Source organism: Xyrauchen texanus, chromosome 18 (genome assembly GCF_025860055.1).
Source record: "Xyrauchen texanus isolate HMW12.3.18 chromosome 18, RBS_HiC_50CHRs, whole genome shotgun sequence".
Taxonomy (NCBI): Eukaryota; Metazoa; Chordata; class Actinopteri; order Cypriniformes; family Catostomidae; genus Xyrauchen; species Xyrauchen texanus.
The window spans coordinates 33,284,520-33,304,751 of record NC_068293.1 but is presented as its reverse complement, the minus strand read 5'-3'; the positions used below and the strand labels follow the sequence as shown (position 1 = coordinate 33,304,751).

The 20,232-nt window shown below is 39.3% G+C and overlaps 1 protein-coding gene across 1 annotated transcript in view; it reads right to left on the bottom strand.

Moving 5' to 3' along the window:
* LOC127658763 (low-density lipoprotein receptor-related protein 1B-like) overlaps positions 1 to 20,232 on the bottom strand; it is a 471,292-nt gene that overhangs the window by 65,145 nt on the left and 385,915 nt on the right. The window contains exons 50-56 of the mRNA XM_052148252.1: positions 16,995 to 17,114; positions 16,377 to 16,505; positions 15,937 to 16,059; positions 13,763 to 13,903; positions 8,952 to 9,139; positions 7,421 to 7,604; positions 6,756 to 6,841 (exon numbers count right to left, since the gene is read on the bottom strand). Of these exons, the coding sequence (XP_052004212.1) occupies positions 6,756 to 6,841; positions 7,421 to 7,604; positions 8,952 to 9,139; positions 13,763 to 13,903; positions 15,937 to 16,059; positions 16,377 to 16,505; positions 16,995 to 17,114 (971 nt within the window). The remainder of the gene's footprint in view (positions 1 to 6,755; positions 6,842 to 7,420; positions 7,605 to 8,951; positions 9,140 to 13,762; positions 13,904 to 15,936; positions 16,060 to 16,376; positions 16,506 to 16,994; positions 17,115 to 20,232) is intronic.

The following is a 20,232-nucleotide window of genomic DNA, read 5'->3' as shown; positions in this document are numbered from 1 at the left end:
ATTTTTTTTAATCAAATCTAGACAAGCCCCATTTCCAGCAGCCATCACTACAACATTTTATCCTTGAATAATCATGCTAAATTGCTAATTTGTTATTAGAAAATCACTTGCCATTATATCCAATACAGTTCACAGCTATTTGGTTCGTTAAATGAAGCTTAACATTGTATTTGTGTTTGATTTGCCAAGGTATGCAATAGTCTTAAGGTCAATATTAGATAAAAAAAATTGCAAAATAGTTTCTTTCTCTAAAAACTCGTCAGTTAATCATGTTTTTGAGGAATGAAGGCAATACAATGCTTGAAATTGCCAACAAACTGAAGATTTCATACAAAGGTGTACAATACAGTCTTCAAAGACAATGGACAACTGGCTCTAACATGGACAGAAAGAGATGTGGAAGGCCAGATGTACAACTGGACAAGAGGATAAGTACATTAGAGTTTCTAGTTTGAGAAATAAATGTCTCACATGTCCTCAGCTGACAGCTTCAATGAATTCTACCCACTCAACACCAGTTTCATGTACAACAGTAAAGAGAAGACTCAGGGGTGCAGGCATTATGGGAATAATTGCAAAGAAAAAGCTACTTTTGAAACAGAAAAACAAAAAGAAAAGCTTAGAGTGGGCAAAGAAACAGACATTGGACAACAGATAATTGGAAAAGAGTGACCCCATTGATCATGATGCATGAGAATTGCCCGACAAGACAGCCAAATCTATGGCAAGTGCTACAGGAAGCACGGGGTGAAATGTCACCTGAGTATCTGGACAAACTGACAGCTAGAATGTTAAGGATCTGCAAATCTGTCATTGCTGCACGTGGATAATTTTTTGATGAGAACTCTCATCAAAAAAACAAAAAACTAATTGTAATAGTAATTTTTCACAATATTAACACTAGCACTACCATGGCAGTCATTTTGACCATTTTTAAATTTTGCAATGTAATAACTTTGTTGAAATAAAACCCATATAACCATTGGACCATGACTTTTCTTAAATGTGTGTATATTTTATTCTAACAATTTCATTAAAATTTCAAAACAAAAAAGAGTTCTGAGTGTTTCTACCTTGAATGACCATAACAGTCATTTTGACCGCACGCATTTCAGCGTTTGTTACGTAAAGGAACAAAGGGCGCTGTTCACCACGGAGGTGCTGAGAAATGACAATGCAAAGCTCACAGTCTATCAGTGCAAAAGAAGGAAAGCACTGTCCACAAAGCTGTTGCCATCACAAGTGGCCAAAAGGCTAAACCAGAGACAGTCACATACTACAACAGAACCAAGTTCGGAGTAGATGTGCTAGATCAAATGGCGAGGAAATACTATGTGAAAGCACCCACACGTAGATGGCCAGTGGCTGTGTTTTATAATATCATTGACCTGGCTGCAATAAATGCTTCCATCATGTTCAAGAAATGCACAAATGAGAGAATGTCACAGAGGAACTTCATAATGCAACTGGCAAATGAACTTTGCTACAGCCATAAAGCAAAAGCCACAAAGCTGACGGTGCAAGGACCCAGGCAGGAGCAGCTGATGATGGAAAGGGGAAGGCAGTGCCAAGTGTGGAGAAACTGCAAGAAAAACAATACTAAGGACACTTGTGACAAATGTCAAAAGGTAGTCTGCGGGAGCTGAACATGGAAGGTAGAGAGTACCTGTGTTGACTGAGTAATCGATCCACAAGTGTTAGTGAATGATATGCAGTGTTTGCCCCCAAAACAACCAGATGCCTTGTTCAAGTGAGCCCACTTTTAGGAGAATTCGTTCATAATGATTTTACAGCATAATATTTTCATTATTGTTAGTTTTCCCACAGTTTAGCGAATGTTCATATTTTTTATTAACCGTTTTGGCCATTTTGCGTTAGGACTATATGTGTTTCATACATGTCTAAGGTTTTTACTACGCATTGAAAATGCATTGTTTTTATAAGCTATTGTATTGATTTGTTTTTATTTTACAAAGAAAATAATAGAATATAAATAATCAAATTTGTATCTGTAATCAGCAAGTTCTGTGGTTGTCGATGAACTAATAAATTTTCACATTCATTAGAATTTATATTTTGTGTCCTGGTGTTTATTATTAATATTACAGATTCATTTATTCATGGATTTTGATTCCAGTGGTGGCTGCATAGGATTGTTTCCGATTCGTGTTGTCCAAACATTTCCAATAACTCCAGAGCATTTGAAATGTCCAAAACATGTTTTGAAAAAAAGATAGATGTAATAATTTCCAAAATTCACAACATGTTTTTATCTAACGAAATATTATGCCTCAATCCATGTTTGTTGGCGTTTAGACTTTCAAAAAAAATTTCACTGAGGTGATAAAAACTTGCTGGACACAAAGCGACGCACGCACCTTCCTATTTGTATAGTGTAGGACTATTATATATTGCAAAAAATATAGTATTATGTAGGCCTATCTGCGTTCCCTTGGCGCTCCGTGCTTAAATTCTTTAGGGTGATGACTTCAAAAAATATGACGACAGACATTAGAAGCTTCATTCTAAAACCTCAATAGAAGTTTCGAATGTAAATATGACATGAAAAAAATGACATTTGGTACAGTCTAGTATTCTAGTAGTTATAGAATTCCGGTAGTTCTAGTGTTAATGTCCTAACTATACATTGTGATAAGTTGAATGTTACTTTGGTGAATAAAAGTTCCAATTTATACATATATATATATATATATATATATATATATATATATATATATATATATATATATATATATATATATGATGGCGAAGGCTTACAGAGCCGTGGGGCGGGCTCACAGCATCACAGCTCTCGGGCAGGCGATGTCCACGTTGGTGGTCCAGGAGCATAACATTTGGCTCAACCTGGTTGAGATGAGGGATGCCGACAAGGTTTGCTTCCTTAACACCCCCATTTTCCAGGCTGGCCTTTTCGGTGACACCGTCGAAGACTTGGCGCAGCAGTTTTCGACAGTAAAGCAACTGACCAAGGCCATTAAGCACATCTTGTCCCAGCGTGGTTCAAGATCACGTACCCCATCTGCCCATCCCTGCGGCAACCTACCTGCGCCGGCAGCATCGGCTCACCGCAGCCTGAGCCAATGGTTCTGACCCGGTGTACAGCTTCCCACAGGAAGCTGACACCCCCCCCACCCGTCTCATGGTCCATGACCAAGGACCCTAGGAAGGCTTCTTAGTGCCCCTGAGATGAGCAACCAAGAGGTGAGGAGACTTGTGCCACATTTGGAGGTGGAAGACAGACCACTCCATCACCCGGTAGAGGGCCGGAGTGAGAACCCTTGGAGTTTCCTTTTTGTTGAGCTTGACGCACTCCCAAGGGGCTGCGGTACCCACGTTTCCCAAAAAAACAGCCCTTTCCTCACTCTCTGGGTCATACACTCAATGCCTTTGTCCGTCGTTCTTACTACATTCGAGCATTCGTGCCCAGGGCGTTGCAGGTGTGTGTTTCCCACCTCCATGCACCTGGCCGCGACACACACACACCCACACACATGCGGTTGTGGCAGGCTACGAGGATGCTCAGCCTCCTACCACATCACTGACCATTCCTGCATGGGGTACGTGGAGAGAGGTAAGTGCTTTAACCTCTCTCCCTATACAGAGAGATTGGAACATGAGGCCCCTGACGCAGCACTTCCTGCCCCGCTCCACCACGAGACCCATTCCGCGGGTACGTCAGCAGCGGCCAACCCCTTGGTGCCCCTCACCCGGAGTTTGGAGGCATGGTTAATGCTCTCCAACCCGTTGTGATGGCTGGCCAGAACGATCCGACTCAGCTACGCAATTCAGATAGCCAGGTGCCCGTCCAGGTTCAGCAGCATCCGTTTCCCCTCGTTAGATGGCAGAAGTGCGTAAGTCGCGGTCCTTCTGCAGAAGGGCCAGTCCCTGCAGCCGAGATGAAAGTATCTTCTACTGCCCCTACTTCATCGTGCCCAAGAAAGGTGGTGTGTTAAGACCGATCTTGGACCTGCAGGTATAAAAGGAGCTGGTGTGCAACCACTCATTCATATTTGTGCTGAGGAGCCAAGTCAGAGTCCCGGCCATTACAGCGGGTAGTTCAGTGTTGTTGCAGGAGTGAGCCATTCTATCGTGCGACCAGCACCTATATTGGTTCGCAGCGTAGACCTGAAAGACGTGTACTATCATGTCTTGATCCTGCCTCATCACAGACTGTTCCTTTGGTTTGCCTTCGAGGGTCGGGCATACCAGTACAAGGTCCACCCCTTCGGTCTGTCCCTGCTACCTCGCGTCTTCACGAAGGTTGCAGAGGCAGTCCTTGCACCGCTAAGGGAAGTGGGCATCTGCATCGACTGGCTAATCCTAGCTCCTTCTCTAGATCTGTTGTGCACATAGGGACCTGGTGCTCACCAAGCTTGCCTCGACGCAGAGCGGGATGGAGTTGGACTCAGTCACTATGACCGCTTGTCTCATGAACATACTAAATTGAGGGGGAGAACAGCGGTCACACTGGTTCGGCATTTGCAATCGGCATTCCTGAACAGGCCCTCATCTGCATTGGCATATCAACTGCCTCGAGTTACTCGAGGTACTGCTAGCTCTGAGGAGGCTTTGGTCATTGATCCAGGGCAAGCATGTGTTGGTCCGGATAGAGAACATGGAGACGGTAGCGTACATAAACCACAAAGGCGGTTTGCGCTCGCCCATGTTGCAACTCGCCTGCCATCTCCTCCTCTGGCTCAATATCGCTGGCAAACTCAATTGCACAGCGAACATGCTGTCACTGCAGGTGATGATCAGGGGAGAGTGGAGGCTCCACCCCCAGGTAATGCAGCTGATTTGGAGTCGATTCGGCGAGGCACAGGTAGACCTGTTTGCCTCCCGGGAATCCTCCCACTGCCCGCGGTGGTATTCCCTGTCCAAGTTTGTAGGCCAGCTGTAAGGCAGGTTCTTCCCAGACACCTTCCCAGTAACGTCATCAATGGGCAAAAAACCTCATTTGCTGGATCAGACAGGACCGGCATATTTCTCACCAGGGGTGATGGTCAGACTCGCATTTATTGTCAAAAGAATGAGCATCACACCAAGGCCTGTACTCTGGAGCGGGACCAATTTGGAGGTGGAGGGTCCGTCATGGTCAGGGGCGGTGTGTCAATGCATTATTGGTCTGAGCTTGTTGTCATTGCAGGCAATCTCAATGCTGTGCATTACAGGGAAGACATCCTCCTCCCTCATGTGGTACCCTCCCTGCAGGCCCATCCTGACCCTAAGACATGACAATTCCACCAGACATACTGCTCGTTCTGTGCATGATTTCCTGCAAGACAGGAATGTCACTGTTCTGCCATGGCCAGCGGAGAACCTGGATCTCAACACCATTGAGCACGTCTGGGACCTGTTGGATCGAAGGGTGAGGGCTAGGGCCATTCCTATTTTTCTAATTAGAAAGCTGACGTTCAGAAAGCGGAAAGCATCTCTGCTTGGGAGTGGCAACAGGTGATTGCACACACTCCATCTCTCTCTCACTCCATCTCTCTCTCTCAAACACACACACCCTTGTTTATCCAATAACTTGTTAGAAACCGCACAAGCCGTAATACTATTTCTGAAGTGACATTTTTGAATTACTGATGGAGGCTTGGATGAATCATTTGTTTTGAAACACCAACGGCAGATTCTGATCCATCGTGTAAGAAAGTAGTTCCATGCAGAAATGTATTTTTTATGACCGTACTCCTAATTTAAAAAAATTTACTTGTTCATTGAACTGTGTATATAAGCAATATCACACTCACAATCATGCTATATGGCCATAAATCAGCAATGCTGTGATTACCTACGGCCTCGTGCCTGTGGCTAAATCATAGCAGTGCTGACTAAGGGCTATATTGCACACTTGCTCGTGTGATTTGCTTAAATATATATATAGATATACACATACATATACACATACATACATATACACACATATATATATATATATATATATATATATATATATATATATATATATATATATACACACACACACACATATACATACTTATATAAATATATAAAATAATAAAAAAGACAATATGTGAAAAGGTATTTTGCTCACATTAAAGACAAACAACTAAAATACAGTGTTTTTTTAATTCATTCAAGTTGAAGCTCCACCAAGCCTAGAGCCTACTTAATGACTTCAATTAGTGTTTTCAAAGGGCACAGGAGGCAATAGACAATGTGCTGTTATCAGAACCATGTCACTACAGCTCTTAATTGGTCCCCTATTAGCCTTTTACAAAGCTAGCAGTTCAATCTTATGGTCTGGTCTCTGAAGCCCAGTTAGAATTTCCAGTCGCAGTACAGAAGTTTCAGTTGGGTGCGTTTCCCAGACAACGGCGTAACTCATTGCTTAACCATCATAGTAAGATGCATCGCTGGAGAAATTAACTAGCTTGTCATGACTGTTTCCCGAAACACTAGTAACTATGATGCATATCTATTGTTCGGACCACGTTGGTTCAACAACATAGAGCTGCCGTTAATAACGTTGCACAAGAGGTGGAGTAATAACATCCACCAATATAAAATTTCATTATAAAAGCTCATTTACACGTACACCAGAAAGCTGTTTAATTCAAGAAAGCTGCAGAAGACAAAAAATAAGCTTCATGCACTGTGTAATGTGACAAATAAATACACTGCAATTGTAGAGTTTAGGGAAACGCACCCTGATTGCATATGCAACCTTTCAATAAAGTGTGGAAAAAACATTTGACATAAACCATTACCTGTTTCAGAAGAGTGTAATTGGATCCATCTACACTTAATTTTCTGATTTCATGAAGATCGGCTAGTATAAGAAAGGGCTTTTCAGCTGTAAGAGATAAAAATATGATGGTTTGTTCTTGCAGAATATGTAAATGTAATTAAATATGTAAATGTTCATTATCCCGGCAGTACTTTTTTCCCCATTAAAAAGTTTTTCTCCTAAAGAAACTAATTGTAATTTTGAAACCTATATATAAAATCATGACCACTCACATGAGATGAGGACTCATATCATTAACCTTATAAAAGTTGTTTTATTCTACATGGGGCAGGGGCACCCTCATGGGGGCAGCCATTTTAGAATCACATGGCCAGCTGAATACTACTCAATCTCAGTAACTGTACTGTTACTGAGTGCACATTTAACACTAAACAAAGGTGACGTGTTGTTAACAAAAGCCTGCAATCAGCATGCTAGAAGAGTTGTAACATATTCTGTTTGAGAAAGCTTCCAAATTGTAAAAGTGTTGACATATCTGTGACTCAGATATGAGAATAAATGAACTACTGAAATGGCAATAGTTCGATGAAACAGTAGGCTATAATACAATCAAGCATGTCCATTTGCATGCTCTGCCTAGGGTAAATGGTGCTGCAGGTATGGACATAAATTATGGAGGATTACCAGATAGAGATTTGCAGCTGTTATGATCTTTCTTCAGGGCTTCATAACCGTCTACACACAAACAATTATAGGAACCGTAAGTGTTGATGCAGGTTTGACTGCAAGGTAGGCTGGTGGAGCATTCGTCAATATCAACACATGTTCTTCCATCATTCTTCAGGTGAAATCCTGGCCAGCACTTACACTAGACACAATGAAAAATGATTAAATATCATTTAAATTTGTGATCGTAAACCAGGAAAATGCTATAAGCAGAAACCTAAAAAAAAGTAATTTAATTCTGATACATTTGTTTTGAGTCCCACTGAAGAAATAAAATCATATGGTTTTGAATGACATAATATTGAAATATAATTTCATTTTAAAAAGTCCTTTGTTCAAAAGTTCTAAATGCACCAGTAGCAAGACAAACATGCTAGTGTTTTGCTGATACTTAAGAATAGCACACACAAGACCTTATTCTTATTTATTTTTCTTCCTTCTCAGTTGGGTTGAGTCAGTTGTTCTTGTGTAGCTGTAGAGGATAAGCCTTGCTCTTTGCTCAGTATGTTACCTCAAGGGCCTTGTGATGATACTTCAGTTTATACAGTGAACAAGGTCAGTGTCTTCACCTACAGTATGTGCCTGCTGCCTGGCAAGTCTGTATGTTTTCACCATAAGCTCCTTTGGCCTCTTTATTTATATTTTTTGTGAATTCTGCCATTCTCTGCATCCAAACACCTCTGATGATCATTAGTCAAATGAACATGGTGCTCATGACATCAAGTTTACCATTCAGAAAACTCAGAAGTGTCAGTGACTAGAAAGAATTAGCTCAGAAATCTCACTCATCAGGCATGCCTTTAGGTAGCTCCCGAAGGTACAAGCTTTTGTTTATACTTGATCTGAGTTTGTCACTTAAGTACCAGTGAAACATATCTAGAACAATTTGTTTCCAAAAAAATTTAACTTTGTTCTTTGAGTGCTTAACCAGGTAATTCAACAAAAAAGATGTTGCTCAAATAAAAATGGACTTGTGCTGCTTTTCTGAAAATCAATTAATCACAGTTAGTTTTGCAGAATATGTTGAACTTACTTAAAAGAAGGGATAAGAATATAAATACTTGCCAAACTTGGATATTCAGATAATTACAAAAAACAAGCCAGACAACAAGAACGCTACTGATGAAATATCAGTTTTAGCCCTCTTTGGTTCAAATTATATTCTTACAAAGTCTGTTTTTTTTCCCCCCAACAACAAAAATAAGAAAGACAAGTGTGTACACAATACAAATGGGAGATGTTGCAATATCGCATATCTGTACACAAATGGGAGATGTTGCAATATCGCATATCTGTACCACATTCGATAATACGATTTCAATCACAGTAAGATTTCAAGCCCAAACTTTGGAATATCTATAACAGAACTTAATAAATAATGTATTATATGAAGAACATTTATGAAATATTGTGTTTCTAATATTGCATAAAATATGATGATATATAAAAATATAATATACATAGAGAGTAAGCAATATTATTGTACAACCTTGTATCCCACTGGTAAGTCTTGGCAGTCCTGCGTACAGCCACTGATGCGACGGTTGAGACATTCATTGACATTACAATTCTTCTCATCTGAATGATCCCCACAGTCATCTTTCAGGTCACACAAACTCTTCTCAGAGATACAGCGTCCATTGGGGCACATGAAAAAGGAACTGTTGCATAAGCTTTCTATAAAAAAAAAAAAAAAGAAAAGAAGGAAGTGAAAATAGTGCACAAATTAAAGAAAAATGCAAAGGAACAACACAGACATGCTTTTGTTGAAAATGTTTCGGTTACGAAAATACGTTCGCTTTCACACCATCAAGTCAGATTTTCTGCAAAAGGCACAAGTCTATGCAGCTGCTAGAGAGTATGGCCAGCCATGCAGAGTCTCGTTCCCCTCAGAGAACCAAGGTTACATACGTAACCGAGACGTTCCTTTTCGTGAAACTTGAGCTGCATATGATCACAATGCATTCATGCCATGCGAACAGTAGCTGCCAACTGTCTTAGCCAGAGTGGAAAGCATATAGTGGCGCACACGCAAGCTAGTGTCTGAATAAAATGCATTATACATTTACTGTTCCAACAGAGAGAACCTGGGAAGTGGGAGTTAAACCCTCATCCAGATTATAAAATCTACTAAATGTATGTGGATAGGACCACCCTGCTGCCATAGAAATGTCCTCCAATGACGCACCTCTAGCCAAAGCCCATGCCATGCTCCTCATAGAATGGGCTTGCACACCCGAAGGCAAACTGTGCATTTTGTAAGCACTCGATATTGCATCAATAAGCTGTAGTGCTCTACGTTTAGGAATGGATTTGGTTATTAGCAATAATTAATAATTGTCATAGATAATTAACAATTATTACAATCAATATAACACTGATTAGAATCAATGTTAGCTTTTTAAATCAACAATCATCAAAGACAACCATCAATTACCAAATTCAATAGAATATTAATTATTATCAAAGTTAAGCACAATTTGAAGGATCAATAAACTAGTGTTAATTCTTATCAATGTTCCATTAATTAGAATTAACACTAGCAATTGATCCTTCAAATTCAAAAATCATCAAAGATAATTGTCAATTATCAAAATCAATAGAATATTAATAATGATTAATATCGCTGGGGCACCACCCTGGAATCAGGAACTAATAACCAGACAGTATAACAATTTCAAAATTAAATTGTTCCCTTAGGAAAATTGACATCTGGAGAACATCAATATTCAAAAGGAAACAACAAAGGCTTGAATCCAAGCACTGGAATCCCCTGCCAGCCTTTGACATAGGTGTATGCAAAACAAACCAAAGCACTTCTCATTGAAATATAACAAAGATTATTGATGCAGTAATATCAATTAATAACCAATACAATGTAGTCAATACACTTCTGACTTACAACTAGAAACTAAACAGTGACATGATTAGATATGGTAACCAAAATAAGCCTATAACACATGAGATGAAGCTATGCGTGTGTGTGTGTGTGTGTGTGTGTGTGTGTGTGTCAGGGAGGAGTGATTCGCACAAAATGGTGGATGTGACTCTCATGGAGAGTACGTCAAGTGAGATTTCCGGTCAGAGAATATGGCCACGAATGTGGGTGGAGAGAAGCCGGTTAATGGTGTCTGCCCGTTTATCACATGTCTCCGCTTGTACGAAAACTTGGGGACAAAGCTGAAATTTATCACCAAGCTATCTACTAGCCAAATGATTGTGAGGGGTCGCGTGTATGTGTGCGGTTAGTACAACAAAGAGAGAGAATATAGTGGCGGTACCGAAGCCGGTTTAGCGATCGTGGGAGAGAAGGCAGCTGTTAGTTTATCACTCAGAGATGCGGTGAACGGCTCGTAAACCATCCCACGGTCTTTGATTCCATAACGGATAAACTCACAGTGCCGGTCTCATCCGCGATGGCATAAATACACAAAAGTCCAAAGTGGTTGGATTACAACACAGCAAAATCTAATTTGTGATAACAGTACTTTACATTAATACCTTGAGTATTATTAGCAACAATGAGTGGATTCGGTGGTCCGTAAACTGTACAAGCAATAACCTTGATACACAAGAATAACACACTATAATATTCTATCTCTGCCCAGACGTAAACCTATTACTTGGATCACTTCAGGACGCAGGTAGAATGTGTGTTCATCCGTACTTAAGCATATGTAACTGTTCATGCTCCTCCGACTCATATGGGGGAGGAGAGAAAGCCTGAAAAATAATGGTCTGTGCACGAAATTACATAGAAATAACCTTGGGCAAATTGCCCAAACTAAGTCTTAACACAACCTTTGAACACCCTGGTGCAAAAGCGATACACAAGGGATTGACCGACAGGGCATGGAAATTTCAGACTCTCTTAAACTATGACAATGCAACTAGCAGTGCCATATTCTCAAAATCTCAAAATCGAAATCTAATCAGTAACTGCTGTCAATGGCTCGAACGGAGCACACGAGAGAGCCTCTAAATTAACAGATAAATCCCATAAAGGAATGCTGATGTGACGAAAAAGTCTAAGCCTGTATCCCCCCCCCCCCCACCCACACATAAAGCGAGAGACAAGATAATGTCTACCAACAGAGACTCCATTGATAAGCGCATGTTCAGTCGCCATAGTGGCAACATGCTGTAGACTTTAAGCGTTGCCAAAGCAACCCCGTCCCCAAAAAGTCCTGCACTGTATAGACAGGGCAGTGAACTGGATTTTCACTTTGTGCTGTACACAAAGCAGCAAAAATATGCCACTTAAGCATATATAGCCTCCTTGGTGTTGGAGCTCTACCATTTAGAATGGTATCAACAACAGTGGGGGGATAACCCATCAATCAAAAGAGCACAAAGTTGAGGGGCCACACCCATAACTTCCACAAGTCCGGCCGAGGGTGCCAAATGCTGCTCCGTGCCTGAGACATCATGATTGCTGTGACTGGAATCTCCCAAGGTATCTTTTCTAGGAGAGAGACCACAGGCAAAAACCATTTTTGAGATGGCCAATACGGTGGCACTAATAGAAGCCAAACCCGATCCTCCCGAACCCTCTGCAGACCTGCGTGTAGCAGACTGAACAGTGGAATGCGCAAAGATGCACTCTTGGCCACTGATGCGGTGGCGCATCAATGCCTAGTGATGCTGGGGGTGAGAAAGAAAACCAGAGGGGACCGTGAGACATCTCGCTCGAAGCGAACAGGTCCGCTTCTGCTCTGTCAAACCTCCTCCAGAATTGTTCAATAATCTGGGGATATAATGTCTATTCTCTGGGCATCAGGCCCTATCTGGACAGGAGATCCGCCCCTAAGTTCAACCTGGATCATGTACCGCTCATAGAGACATCACATTGTCCCGTGCCCACAGAAGAATGCAACATGCCAGCATTAGCATGGCAGGAGAGCATACCCCTCCTTGGCAATTTATGTAGGACACCACCGTCCTATTGTCCGACCAGATGAGGACATAACTGTTCTGAATCTCCGGAAGGAAAAACCTTAATACCATCAGCACCGTCAAAATCTCCAGCCAGTTTATATGTCAATATTGCTGCTGGCCTGTCCAGACTCCATAGGCTGGATGACCTTCATGTACAGCACTCCAAACATTGGAGGATGCATCTGTCGTTATCACCTTGCAGCAACAAATCTGTCCCAACAGAATTCCAGACATCAGAAGTCAGTCAGTTTCCATGGCAGCAGAGTTTCGTGACACCCACACATCATTCTGAAAGGACGAACTGCATGTGTCAGTGGTTGAAGTCCCTTTAAGGAGTTCATCCAGTACTGAAAAGGTCTTGCATGCAATATGGCCAGGGGAATGACAGCGGACTCCACGATCATGAGCCCCAAATGCATGTAAAATGCTCTTGCAAGTCCCACTCTGAAAATCGCTAGACACTGGCATAACGACTGAATGCGAGCTGAAGGTGCGCCTGCATCGCCTGCAAGTTCAGCTCTACACCTGGAAACAGAGTCTGTTGCCCTGGCAACAGGATGCTCTTGTCTAGCTTTACAAGCAGCCTTAGATTGCTCAAATGGCTGAGAAGGACATCTCGATGTTGGATGTCAACGTGTGGTGCTTACGCTCACTGTGTTTTGTTTACACTCCTCTCTATGAGTCCCTGGACATTTCAAACACATTACAACAAACATTGCAATTACTTTACATTGCCTGTGGTTAAGTATATCTGAGATCAGGATCTACTCTGTAGAAATGTACGCTGTGTCAATGACGTCCTTACGTGTTTGCCACTCAAAAGTGAGAAAAATAATCCTTCGACATGAGTCGCTAGAAACAAACACAGGCTTAGAAAATGTGCGCACTGAAGAACTGAAAATCTGACTCGATGGCGCAAAATTAAGTGCCGTTATAGTGGCCATGACATAGCTCACTAGGGGGGCGTCACTAAAGCGCCATCAGCCAGTAAATTGGCGTGATTGTATAAGTGCTTCAGACAACGTGACACTTGGACGGTGTCCCCTTAGCGATCATACACAGCGCGAGTTCCACGAAAGGGAACTTAAAAATGCTTTTGGACGCAGCATGGATTTGATTGAATGGTATGAAACCTGCAAAGCTAAATGCTATTAAATGCTTTGTTGAAAGTTTTTTCATAGAAGCTTGGTATGCTCAGCTGAAAATATGCCATCCCCACAGGTGATGCAAAAAGTTATCAACTTTAGCCCCTCCTGCTTTTATTCATGATGTTCCTTAGCCATTTGTAATCCCTTGTATGTTCTATAAGCTCCACATCCATCAGTCAAACATATATCAGGCACAGCTTTACAGGGCCATTACCAGCAGCCAGACATTTGAGGTTGATGGGCAGCTCATCAGAGCGGTCAGGGCAGTCAGGGTAACCATCACACTCCCACCGGGCACTGAGCAGGCATCGGCCATCAGCACACCGGAACTCATATGGCCCACACGAGTGGTACGCTGCATAAAGAGTGAGGAATGTCAACATACTGACATACTCTGCAATAACAAAGAGTGATTGAGATTTTAAAGGGATAGTTCACCAAAAAAATTAAACTCTGTTATAATTGATTCATCTTTATGTCAAACCCATATGATTTTTTGTGTTTCAAGGAACAAAAAAGGAGATATTGAATGGAATTTACATGCTATTCTACTCAATATGACGAAAGTGAAAGGCAATTAGGTTGTTAAGCTCTGAACAGGACAAAATAGCACAACAAAACTAGCAAACTCGATTCCTGCACTAAATTACAAGTCTTTTAAAGACATACAATAGCTTTATTTGATAAATTAACTGATCAAGGCATCCTTGCTTTCTGCCAGGTCAAATCATATTACATACATAAACTTGAGTGTATCGTGACATGATTTTTAATGATTTTTTTAAAACAAGGCTGGAAAACACGAATTACAGTGAATAATGAGTTTTAAAAGGGACAGTCCACAAAAAAATGACATTTCTGTCATCATATACACCTAATCTAAACTAGTATAATTTTCTTTTTTGCATTGAACCCAAAAGGAGATGTTACCACAATGTTCGTCTCAGTTACCATTCACTTTTATTACGTCTTTTTTTCCATACAATGTAAGGGAATGGTGACTGAGGCTGTTAGTCCCATTTATTCTGCCTAACAACTCCTTTTGTGTTCCACAAAAGAAAGAAAATCATATTGGTATGTAATGGCATAAGGGTGAGTAAGACAGAATTTTCATTTTTAGGTGAACTCTGATTTAAATGTTGGTCTGTTTCTCACAAGATGCTCTTGTTATACACCCTATCACAAAGCTTCAGACTTGGAATACATTGCATAAGTTGTGTGGACTATTTTTTATGATGATTTTTGTCCTTTTTGGTGCTTCCCAAACTCTGGTCCCCATTTACTTTCTTAGTACAGAAAAAAATAAATAAAAAAAAAATCCTTCCTGTATATTCTGCTAAATATCATATAGATTTTGAATGACATGAGGATGTGTGATGATGGCAGAATTTGTATTTTTTAGTAAACTATTATTTGATCAATAAAAATTTGAACAATGTGTGCAAGACAAATAAAGCTGGAGACAACAAAGATGTGATAGCATGTGTAATATAGCTATTCTTGGGCATCACAATGTATTTTCTGATGAGATTATTTCTTGGAATATCTTTTGATTGGATTCTCTTTTACGAATAATATCACATACATTCAATTTCATATTTTATGTTTAGTACAATATGCCCTTGTGCAATACATTTAGAGAGGGTATGCACATGGTTGATGTCAAGTAGAGCAGGTGCCCTTTGATCCTGTGGAGACCAAAGTCTAATTTCTCCATCATAAGGTCCAAAGTTATATAACAATTCAGTAAAACTTTGCAACAAGGTTCCATTCATTAACATTAGTTAATGCACTATTAGTTCATATTAGATTAAAATGAATTAACTAATGTTAACAAATGCAGCCTTTTATTTAAAAAATGTGTTAGATTAATACATGCTAAAAATGCTGATTAAAAGATTAATAAATGCTCTAAAAGAATTGTTCTTTGTTAGTTCATACAAATAAAAATGGAATCTTATTGTAAAGTGTTCTCAAAACGTCTTTGGAAAACCCTAATACATAAGAGTACAATATTGAGCATTCTTTAAATTGTTCTGTCTTAATAAAGAATGAATAATGCAAATGATGTAAGCACAGAGCAGCCTAAGGCTTAACTGAGAAATACCTTGCTTTTTCCATTAAAACACTGCACATTTTTACAGTTTCAATGTTGAATTTTGGTGATCATATATTCATATATAAATCAAATTAGCATTCAGAAAGCGGGCAACTGCATTGACTTCAAAAGAAAAAAAAAGTGTCAAGAATGCACTAGCTTAAGTTGGAAAATATACTTTTTCTACAGAAAGTAAGTACATTATCCATTTATTTTCATGTCAAACTGAGCTTAAAACAGCTTATTTGTATAGTGTGAGAAATCAGGCAGATTGAGATAAAGATGCTTACTGCATTCAACTGACTCATCCGAACCATCTCCACAGTCGTTGTCATGGTCACAAACGAAGCGTTTCGAAATGCAGCCTTTGTTAAGGCATCGGAAGGAATTCTCATCGCAGGTGTTATTTGGAGCTGGAGAGTAAACATCATGACCTTGAGCTTAACGAATTGTAGGGTTCACTTTATCATACAAGTTATATCAGCCCCAAGATACAACCTCTATGAGTCCCTGGACTTTTCAAACACATTACAACACACATTGCAATTACAGTGCCTGTGGTTAAGTATATCTTATTTTTGTGTCAATGCATTTTTAAATTCTCGCCTTAGCACATATCAAAGAGCCAATTATAATGAATGCCTAACATGAACAACACTTGAAGGGAACTTTCATCGATAGTACATTGACATGCAGAAGACATTTTAAACAGATCAATGAGAATATTTACCACAGCCGGCCGCTGCGAGCTCATCACTCCCATCAGGGCAGTCTCTTTCCCCGTCACACAACCAGCGCTTGGGAACACAAGCGTACGAGCCTGGACAACTGAATAACCCTGGGGCACAGGTCACAGAGCCTGGACAAAATTATGTTAGTAATGCACCATTAATTGTTGCACAGGGTTTTTAATTATAAAAGCTAGACTTTAACTCATTGCATACTATAACATCTTAAGAGATCAGTCAGAAAATGATTCGAACAAATGCGTAGCACACACATTTAGAAGTTGAGTGTTGATTAACTTCTGGAAGGTACTTTTTCTATTTAATTGCATTTTCCTTTATTATGCACAGGGCAATGCCATTAATTTCTTTCTGACATTTCATTACAATCCAATTAAACAAATGTTTATCGAAAAAAAATATTAATATATATGTTATAACACGATTGCATTTTTATTTTATTTTTTTTTATAATTGGCCAATTTATAAAAGTTGCATCTTATTTAGCCTCCATATCAACTCCATTTTGAAACCTTTCAAAATGCTGCCATTGTGCCACTAAAAATGGTAATTAGCAGAACATTTAAAGTTGTGAGAAATGGAAGGAGAGGTCATATGCATACCGCAAAGATCCACGCTCTCATCCACCCCATCTGCACAGTCATCTTCACCATCACAGAGCCATTGCTTTGCAATGCAGTTGTTCTTGGAACAAGCAAACTGATTCCACAGACAGGAGGAGTCTATAAACAAAGGAGTTAGACAGACAAATAATAATGCTTATAAAAGCAACAAGCAAGATTTACCTCACACATGGTTGCTATATTTCTAAATTAAATATTATATCGGCTGTGGACAACACCATCACTATTTGAAAAAAGTAATTTTTGAACAGCAAAACTGACTAACATGCTAAAACTGTCTTAGGGCTCTATTTTCGTGAGTGTGCAAAGTGCAGCGCTACGTGCAATGACCTGCAGCGCAAAGCACAAGTTGGCAAGGGTGGGAGTGTTTACGCTATGATGGGTGTATGCGCTTAAACTGTAAGTGTATATTATATGTTAATGAAGTGCCGCAATGCACAATTTGCTATTTTCCTCAGAAAAAGTTTAAACTCAGTTCCTGGATTTGCATTTGGGAGATATTCCACCAGCAGGTGGTAATAAAGTTAATGTCCAAACTCAGAAAATATACTGGACCATCAAATGATGTCCCTGACATTCAGAGATTTATATGAGTCTTATATGAAAAAAAGGATGATATTTGTTAAACTATCTATAGGTCATGGTTTATTTTTCAATTATTATTATTATTATTGTTTACATTTACAATTGTATTCATTGTTTAATTTGTAAATCTAAAGGTATTATTCGACCTGTTGTCATAGAGATTTTTAAGTCACTGCAAAATGGGCCAGTGGAAGTTAGAGAGAGTAAAATGTTTGAAATTGTTAGGCTATGATTTTTCGTTATTTTGATTATATTTTATTTTCGTTTGAAGTGTAATTTCAATTTAGATATATTATTAGTTTATTTTATTCTATTGTTTCATTAAATTAATTAATAAAGGTATTATTCGACCTGTTGTCATAGAGATTTTTAAGTCACTGCAAAATGGGCCAGTGGAAGTTAGAGAGAGTAAAATGTTTGAAATTGTTAGGCTATGATTTTTCGTTATTTTGATTATATTTTATTTTCGTTTGAAGTGTAATTTCAATTTAGATATATTATTAGTTTATTTTATTCTATTCTTTCATTAAATTAATTTAATTGATCAAAATTGACTGGTAGAAGTGAAGTGCGTGCCAATACAATCACGGTTAATCCTAGCCATTGTGTGATTTGTGTGTCAGTAGATGAAAATGATAAATAATACTTACATTCTCTGTAATTTAACAGAGCCTACATCCAAATTACGATGAAAATCACATTGTCCATGAATATAAAGGGAGCGTGTCACTGTCATAGATATATGCCCCACAATCATCAAGGACACATTTTAATGCACAAAAGAACGCAATTTTTAATTCTTCTAATTCGTTTCATACAGTCCATTTACACTACCAACTTCTTATCAACCAAGACAGCACATTTATATCATAGGTGCTTGAGGGAATTAATTATAGCCTACAATAGAACTCAGGTTGAATAATATTGCACTTAATCCAGCCCATTTGCACATGCTATTTCACCAAACCTACTTATATAAACCTGCACCTGCCTAGACTTAGTGCAAACTTGCTCGAAAATACCAAGATTTCATGGCCACGGCCATTGACTTTTGCGATTATGACTTATGGCATAGTGCTGTGCTTAATGCTAGCACTCTTAAAATAAGGCCCTTAGCCATAAAAACATCTTTCTCAAATGGATTTGATATGACATTGCAATAAAGCAGAATATTTTATTTTCCTCTGCTTTTTTTATCCGTCACAAACATATAGTTCTAGCATACACATCAGCCTCTAACTTATTTGTGTTGAGCAAAGTATTTTGTGGCTTTCAGTCCATGTCTGTTAGCTTTGAGATCATCTATAAGCTAGTGTACTCATTATTTGACAAAATAAACTTCTAGCAGATACACTGGCAGCCAAAGGTTTGGAATAATGTACAGATTGTGCTGTCGGAAGGAAATTGGTACTTTGAATTCACCAAAGTGGCATTCAACTGATCACAAAGTATAGTCAGGACATTACTGATGCAAAAAAAAAAAAAACACCATCACTATTTGATAAAAGTCATTTTTGGCCCCAATTAGAGCAACCATCACTACAACACATTGTCCTTGAGTAATCATGCTTAATTGCTAATTTGGTACTAGAAAATCACTTGCCATTATATCAAACACTGCTGAAAGCTATTTGGTTCGTTAAGCTTAACATTGTGTTTGTTTTTGAGTTGCCACAGTATGCAATAGACTGTCTTAAGGTCAATATTAGGTCAAAAATGACAAAAAAATAAACCGCTTTCTCTAGAAACTTGTCAGTTAATCATTGGTTTCAGGAACTAAGGCTATACAATGCATGAAATTGCCAAAAAAGGTAAAGATTTCATACAAAGGTATACATACTACAGTCTTCAAAGACAAAGGACAACTAGCTCTAACAAGGACAGAAAGATATGTGGAAGGCCAAATGTACAATTAAACAAGAGGATAAGTACATCAGTCTTATGAGTCTCTAGACTGAGAAACAGATGCCTCACGTGTCCTCAGCTGACAGCTTCACTGAATTCTACCCGCTCAACACCAGTTTCATGCACAACAGTAAAGAGAAGACTCAGGGGCGTGGGCCTTATGGGAAGAATTGCAAAGAAAAAGCCATTTTTGAAACAGAAAAACAAAAAGAAAAGGTAAGAATGGGCAAAGAAACACAGACATTGGACAAAAGACAATTGGAAAATAGTTTTATGGATCTTACACCCCATTGAGATTTTGTGGGATCAGCTCAACTCTAAGGTGCGTGAGAAGTGCCCGACAAGACAGCCACATCTATGGCAAGTGCTACAGGAAGCATAGGGTGAAAAGTCACCTGAGTATCTGGACAAATTGGACAAACAGTTATAATGCCAAGGATCTGCAAAGCTGTCATTGCTACACATGGAGTATTTTTTTATGATAACTCTTTGTAGTTGTTTAATAATATTTGTTTTTATTTTTTATTTTAATAGTAATTGTTCATGTTATTAATGTCCTGAGAGTACACTGTGATCAGTTGAATGCTACTTTGGTGAACAAAATGTAGGATTATCCACAAACAAAGCCATCAAATGAACACAACATCACATTCCACAGATCAGACATATCCCCCACCGAGCCATTAGAGAGTCATAAAAACAAATCCATGGCTCCTAAATTGCAGAA